The 7,741-nt window shown below is 50.4% G+C and overlaps 1 protein-coding gene across 1 annotated transcript; it reads right to left on the bottom strand.

Annotated features, from left to right (window-relative positions):
- Positions 1 to 2,329: 2,329 nt before the first annotated feature.
- On the bottom strand, positions 2,330 to 5,901 carry FZD7 (frizzled class receptor 7). The gene has a single exon (XM_030952619.1). It carries the CDS (start codon positions 5,244 to 5,246, stop codon positions 3,525 to 3,527), a length of 1,722 nt encoding a protein of 573 aa, XP_030808479.1. The 5' UTR covers positions 5,247 to 5,901; the 3' UTR covers positions 2,330 to 3,524.
- Positions 5,902 to 7,741: the final 1,840 nt, after the last annotated feature.

Genomic DNA, 7,741 nt, shown 5'->3' with positions numbered 1-7,741 from the left:
CTGCTACTTTGTTATCAAAATAGTGATAGGCATTTTTATTCCAGGAGGCCAGACACTATCACTACTTGAAATTCTCCGAATTGTTTCCACTGTGAGCAAATTCAGCCTTGATGTGAGTCACATCTGCTTAAAAGTAAATACTAGTTGCTTCTACTTTACATCACCATCAAATTTCACCTACAATTCCAAATTCTAAAAATTATTTTAAATCCCAGGATTTGGATAGTTCATGCTGCAGTAAGGAGTGATTGCATGTTTAGCAATGCAGCTGTGGCTGCACAGCACAGGGGTGTCAGTCACCCGCTGCTCCCGGCGGCTGCCACTCCTGCACTGCTGCGCACGCTGTTCCAGCCGTGCCATCGCTCTGGATTAATGGGAGGAAATGTTTATAGAAAGGTTCAGGTTTCCTGAATGAGTGGAATGAAACCCCCCTCAGAAGTGATCAGCAAGCTCATGTCAGGGAGCAGTTTGAAGCAGCCTGACTGGCAGGAATGCAAAGGTCTTTGGAAAAGAGGAAACTTGACAAGTGAGCAGTTCTAGGGAGCAGCAAGAGGTGTTTTCAAATAAAAGATGTGGGTCTTCCAGAGAGACAGCATGAATGGGGACAGCTCTTAAAACAACTTTAAAATCAGTAGTTCATACACTGTAAAAGGTTACGTTTAAGAGCATGGTGTCCAAAAAAATGCTGCCCTCAAAGTGGACCTAGGCTTAGTAAATGAAACAATGTTGCAGTGCAACCACAGCTACTATGATGGCATCTAGCTAAGGCATCTTAGATCTATCTCTGCTCTGTAACTTAAATTTTAGTATTGGCATAACTGAAGATACAGGAAGTGTGATGAATGCAGACAGTAGGCTGAAACCCTTGTGAAAGAAATGCTGTAAAATATCATAATTTCACAGGTGTACAGTTCTGTTTGTTGGGGCGCTTTCCATGACTGTAGCAACACAGCTTGAGATCTAAACATTCATTTCAGTTTAAAAAAATTAAATAAAATAGACCATTCCACTGAAGTTTTCAGATGACTGTGATAAGAAACAATGTAGGCTTCAGGGTAACTATTAAAATGAAAGTAAAATTCACTTGAACAAAACTGCAGAGAGCAAAGGTGCTATGGGAAAAAAGCACTAGTTCATAATACTGCCCGTTGAAAGCCATTAAAAAGGACCCAGTCCTTAGTGTTTCCCTATTACACTCCACCATCAAAGCGAGGACCTAATTTACAGCACTCGTAGCACCCTCCAGTCCTCAATCTTAAAGTCTCTTTGGAATGGGAAGAGAGCCTTATCCTTATTTTCTAGATAAAGGAACTGGTTTATCAGCTTGCCCTCAGCAAGAAGCAGAGACTGGAAGAAAACTTGGCTAGGATGCAAGTACCTCAAGTGAGGGCAGACATTTGAAACCGGCTGTCTCAAAATGTGCTCTCCTGTTGTGAGGGGCTGGTAATCAGAACGAACAGTTCCAAGCCACAGCTGAGTTTCCAGCCTGCATACACCCAAAAGTCTCTTGCATTATTCTTAACAAAGTGGGGGAGAAGACCACTTTTCAGAGCTTCCCCCCATTCTAAAACCTGCCAAGTATTCAAAGATGGAAAAAACATCATTAGAGCCCTTGTATTAAAAATTATTTATTTAGTGATCTGTACATGGGGTGAAGCAGGGCCTCATACAGACCTTCCAAAAAAAATCAAGTAAAAACATAAATACATATTTTCTTACAAAAATGAGATTTACAAAATATACATACTGCACTTGTCTGACACACTTGTTTTTTTTCTTCCATGTGCACATTATAAAAGACAAACCAAGCCCTGCAAGTCTGACATCAGAGCCACTGAAGGATTTGGCTGATGGGCCCATTCCTCATGCTCAGACTACTGGTACACCCTCAGACAGCAGCAGTCTGCCCCCTCACCCTGGATAGGTTTTTTCTTTTTAAAGTTTCATTCTAGATACTTCCCACCCAAAAACATGAAGAGCAGCTATAGGGTGGAGACTTGCCAAAAATCCAGAATGTCCTATTTTGTCCTTAGGCAAGAATATACACACACACATATACTTATAAAAACAACCCTTCAGTGAATATAAAGGTAAAGTAGTATGCAAAAAATAAAATATGAACAAGTCAACATAAAAATTTTCAGAATAGAAAAATCTGTCACATTTCAAAAAGAAAACAATGCATTTGATGATAAATTTTTGAATGCTTTTCCTTCAAAGTCTTATCACTGGAAACTCAAACAGCTGTGTTTTAGCTGAAATGAGAAGGCTCCTCACTTGCAGTAACTACTTGATTTTAAACCCCAACCCCAGCCCCCCCCCCACCTGCACCAAGAATCATTGCCATGCAGCTCAGGGAACCTGAGGAGCAGGCAAAGGGTCCGTCGTGAGCCAAAACGATTCCTCCTGTCCCCAGAAATCCGGCTGTGTACTGATTTTTTTCTGCAGTGAGCTCACTGCAAAGCAGGAGAGAAAGCAGGTTTATGGGAAGGAAAGAAAAAAAATCCTATCTTTACGTTACATATTTAGTAGCTCTTGTTTTGGCAGGTGCTCTCAGGTAAGCTCTTCTTGCCCTCTAAATCTTGCATTTCCTTCAGTTTAGAAAAATGACCCATATTGAATGGTAGGAAAACATCCTGCCTCCTTTTTTCATAAAAGGAATGTTTATTTCTGTGAGCTCCTCACATCCAAGGGTGAACCTCAACGACTTCTTTTTGTTAGTTTGCCCATAAAAACCGATCCCATGCTTATGCCTTTCTACATAGAAAACACTTTTGTTTCCCCCTTTGTCTCCTAGAACAAAGGCAAGGGGGAAAAGCCTTCTGCTGAAAAGCAACAAGTCATTTCTTTTCAGGGTGTGGAATAGCAACCCCCTCCTTCCCCACAGCAGCAAGAACAACAGATTGAGGGCCAAATTTTTACTTTAAAACAATTACAACAGGTATCGCTGAGGTAAAAAGGAACTGGTGAGCTGATAGAGCAGAGGCATCTCCCCAGCACACGATCGGGCTGTAGCCGGCTGTGCAGTACTCACGTGATGGCTCTGCCGAGCTGGAAGGAGCAGGCAGCTAGCTCAGGCTCGCGAGTTACCCTGCCCATGCTGCAGTTTGGCCCCGGCAATTCAGAGAGCATTTGGCTACTTCTTGGCAGGGGTGGCTCAACAGATCTGGCTTCCCCTCCCTCTTGTACAAAGCAAGGCAGGATGATTTTAGTTGGGTTGGAATTTCTCTTCCTCGACAGGAGTAGCAGGAGAGAAGTAAGGAGACTTCTGGATGGACTCTCCTGTCCCAGCAGTGGCCTCTTTTTCTGTCCTCTCCCACTTAGCTGGTCATAAGCACCACTGGAAATAGTTTGACTGATCCTTTATGCAATGATTTTTTTTTTTCGAACTTTCTGTGAGGAAGAAAAAGTTTGGAAAAGCCTCCCTTCCTCCCTCTTCAGGGAACCATTGCCCTAGCCCTGTGCTGAGTATCCTCTGCGTGTATGCATGTGTGAGAGTGTGTGTGCCAGAGGGGACGGGGGTCTCATACTGCCGTCTCGCCTTTGCTGCCGGTACTGAGTCTGTGGTAGAAGCGTCGCCAGGACTGAAGGGTTTTGCCAGACCAAATCCAGAAGCCAGTTGTGATCCCAACAATCATGGTCATGAGGTACTTGATCATGAAGACCGTGAAGTCTGGGCTCATAGGGGCAAAGTGGCTGGGACAGGGCACAGCATACGTTTTGCAGGTCTGGAGGAGCCACGTCTTCTCCCAGGTGCCACGGAAGGCCTGCTCATAGAAGTAACACGCCAGGACAATGGTGGCAGGCACCGTGTAGAGGACACTGAAGACACCAATGCGCACCATCAGCTTCTCCAGCTTCTCCGTCTTGGTGCCATCATGCTTCATGATGGTGCGGATGCGAAACAAGGACACAAAGCCAGCCAGCAAGAAGGAAGTGCCAATGAAGAGATACACAAACAAGGGCGCCAGCACAAAGCCCCTCAGTGAGTCCACACTGTAGATACCTACATAACACACCCCACTGAGTACATCCCCATCCACCTGCCCCATGGCCAAGATGGTGATGGTTTTGACAGCGGGCACAGCCCAGGCAGCCAGATGAAAATACTGGGAGTTGGCCTCAATGGCCTCATGGCCCCACTTCATGCCAGCAGCCAGGAACCAGGTGAGGGACAGGATGACCCACCAGATGGAGCTGGCCATGCCGAAGAAGTAAAGGATCATGAAGAGGATGGTGCAGCCTTCCTTCTTGGTGCCTTGGGCCACAGTGCGGTAGCCATCCTCAGAGAAGCGCTCTAGACACACCACCCGCTCCTCCAGCAAAAAGCCTGCTGCATAGGCCACGGCGACCATGAAGTAGCAGCCCGAGAGGAAGATGATGGGCCTCTCCGGGTAGCTGAAACGACGCATGTCTACCAGGTAGGTGAGCACGGTGAAGAGGGTGGAGGCGCAGCAAAGCACAGACCACACGCCCACCCACAGCCGGGCAAATCGCACCTCTGCCTCCTTGAAGTACATGAGCCCATTGGGCCGGGCTGGCTCGCAGGGGGCTCCACAGTCCCGCTCCCCCAGGAACCGGTAGCCCAAGTAAGAGGGCACTTTGAGCTGCCGCGGGCAAGAGAAGGAGAAGCCAGAGGGTGGCTGAGGTGGGGTAAGAAAGTCAGGGAGGTAGCCGGCTGTGGGGTGGGCAGTGACCCCCCGACCCGCCGCACCACCAGGTCCTGGCGGGGCATCCGACGTATTCTGCCCCACGCAGATCTCACCCGCACCGTGAACGGGGAAGTTCTCGCAGCGGAGCCGCTCTGGCCACTGGAAGCCGAACTTGTTCATGAGGGCCTCGCAGCCCTGACGGGCCCGCTCGCAGAGGGAGCGGCAGGGTGGGATGGCCTGCTCCAGCACGGTGCACACCGGCGCGTACATGGAACAGAGGAAGAACTTCAGCTCGGGCGAGCACTGCACCTTGACCAGCGGGTAGAACTGGTGCACCTCCAGCCCTGCGTCCTCCTGGTTGGTGTGGCCCAGCAGGTTGGGCAGGATGGTCTGGTTGTAGGCTATATCCGTGCAGAGCGGGATGGAGATGGGTTGGCAGAAACCGTGGTCCGGCACGGAGATGCCCTTCTCGCCGTGGTACTGCTGCGCCGTGGCACCCGCGGGGGTCCCCAGCAGGGCGGCCAGCAGCGCGGCCAGCCCCAGCAAGGGGCAGCCGGCGGCAGCCGCTCCGCCGCATTCTCGTCCAGCCTGCATCGCCGGGGCGGCCGGGGGCCTGAGGAGCCTCGGGGAGTCTTTCAGAGCCGGCCGGCGCGGCGCCCCAGGGGCATCAGCGACCAGAGGGCGGAGGCGGGGCCCCTTCGGTGGGGCAGGAACGCGGCGACGGGAGGAACGCGGCTCCGCGCCGGACCTCCACGACTTTTTTCCTCGGCTCCGAAGCGGCGGCGCTCGCAGAGCGGTGGCGGCGCTACTCTAGGCGAAAGTTTCCGGAGCTCCTCTCCCCTGAGAAGGCGGCGGCGGCGAAACAGGAGGCGCGAGTGTAGCCCGGCGACAGCTCTGGCCAGCTCCGCGCAGGGTCCCGCGGCGGCGGTGAGGCAGAGGCGCTGCTCCCTGCACGACAGTACGGCCCCGGGGATTTAGGTTACGGCTAAATGGATTATTACCGCGCTCGGCTGAGCCGTGTATTTTACTTCGGGGCTTAAATAACTTTCAAAATCCAATTACTGCGCGACCCTCCCCGCGGCTTGGCTGCGCTCCTCTCCCGACGGACACCGCTGCGGGCTATGCGTCCAGGGTAGCCGTGCGCCTCCCGGTTCGGCTCGTTTCGCTCCGCTCCGCCCGCGGCCCCGCCGACGCCGCCCGCTCCCACCGCGGCTCTCGGCCCGCGGCCGCGCCGGCACACAAAAAAGGCGCAGCTCCGCGCGGGCCCCGCCCCCGCCGCCGGCCCCATTCACAAACCGCGCCGGGGGCGGGGCCCCGCGGCGCCCGCCCGCCAATCCGCGCGGGGGGCGGGGCCATGCTGGGGGAGGGGAGGGGGAGGAGCTCGCACCAGGGGGAAAAAAGTTGGGAACGACTTTTCCCATCCCCGCCGGGCCCGGCCGGGAGGAACCGCCCGTCGCCCCCACCCCCCGCGCTGCCCCGCACAGCCGGGAAGGCGGGGGGTGGGCAGCTCGCTCAGGGTGGCCCGAGCAAACTAAAATTAACTGGCTGCTTTCTGAGCAGGCTTTGAAAATGCGAACAGCTGCCTGTGCCCGGAGTTATTAAAAAAGAAGGAAAAAAAAAAATAGAGTAAGGGAAAAACCCTCCAAATGCAGCGCCCGAGTATACTTGCAGAATGATCCTGTTGCGTAGTTGGGATGTTCGTGTCTGTGCGCCATCGCCTCCCCAGCGTGGGGGGTTTGATTTGTTATCGCAGCATGACCGTTGCTTTTTGCTGGGGAATAAACGCTTTATTCATGCAGATCTAGGCCCTAGCTGGGGGAAGGCAGCTTTTTTTTAAACGTCCAGTGTTACCTAAGCAAAGAGGAGAAATTTTAAATCCCCATTTGCACTGCTGCGATTCCTTAAGAGACTCAACTAAATAGTGAAAACCCAGGAGTTCCTCTGTGAAAGTATCCTGCCTGCAGGAGAGAAAATGGCATAGGTGGGGAGACCCCTGTTACTGTCCTGCTAGGCCAAGAAGATCTAGAACTAGGCACCAGCATACATTTGCTAAGGACAGGGATGTGGGGTTTACAGTATAGCTGTGTTTTGGGATGCCCTGCCAAAGCACAGAGAGCTGGGACCATCCAGCCTCTGTGCAGGCAGAGCATGTCTTCGGCAGCCCAGAAGGGCTGTGCTTGATAAAAGCTCTGCAGCAAGGCCTGCTTCTGCTTCACTGACTCATGAGAGTTTGTGCTCACACGCAGGCTCCAGCCAAGAATTATTCAACTTACCCCATCCTTCCCTTTGAGGACAGAGGTCCTACTGAACTGCAGCACACAAATTCTTAATTTTACTCCTTTGCTCGGGATTGTGCTTCTGTTAGCAGCTAAGCAAAGACAACGATCCCTACCATCCTCCAGGGCAGTTAAAGAGAGCAGGGTTTGGCTCAGGGAGCTCCAACAGCAATTGTTGGACAAATGTTTTCCATATCCTCTACTGCTCGTGAACAATGTGTCCTCATGCCAATAAGACCATGGTGCTGCAGCTTTTGTTACATTTCTTAAGAGAAGTTGACAGTTATAAACAGGCTTGCTAAAATAAATTTACTCCTCTTAATGGAGATGTTTTTAAAAATAATACTGTGCATATAAAAAATACATTTGGGAAGGACTAGCTAGTTATGGCTGCAACAGTTCCTTCTGGAAAAGAAATGTCTTCTCTACTTTCTCAGTTACAGCTGTTTAAGAGTGCCTTAGAGGAAATTCACTTTTTCAATTTTTAAGGCTTTTTATAAAAATTCCTTGCTTTTCTACACCTATTGACTGAGAATATTTTTGTGATTCTCTTCACCTAAATAACCACTCATGGGACATGAATTTGTCTGCTTTGTTGTTTGGTTTTTGGCCACTAGTAGCTTTCAATAAAATTATTCTTTCTACAGTTTTGTTTGGGCTTTTTTGGGGTTGGTTGCAGTTTTTTTTTTTGTTTTGATCTGGTTTGGCTTGGTTGTTTGTTTTTTTGTTTTGGTGTGGTTTTGTTTTGTTTTATTTTTTGGTTTTTGTTGGGTTTTTTTGTATGTTTGTTTGGGTTTTTTTTTTGTTTGTTTG

The sequence above is a fragment of the Camarhynchus parvulus genome, chromosome 7 (genome assembly GCF_901933205.1).
Source record: "Camarhynchus parvulus chromosome 7, STF_HiC, whole genome shotgun sequence".
Taxonomy (NCBI): domain Eukaryota; kingdom Metazoa; phylum Chordata; class Aves; order Passeriformes; family Thraupidae; genus Camarhynchus; species Camarhynchus parvulus.
The sequence above is the reverse complement of the archived record's forward strand: the minus strand, read 5'-3'. Positions and strand labels throughout refer to the sequence as shown.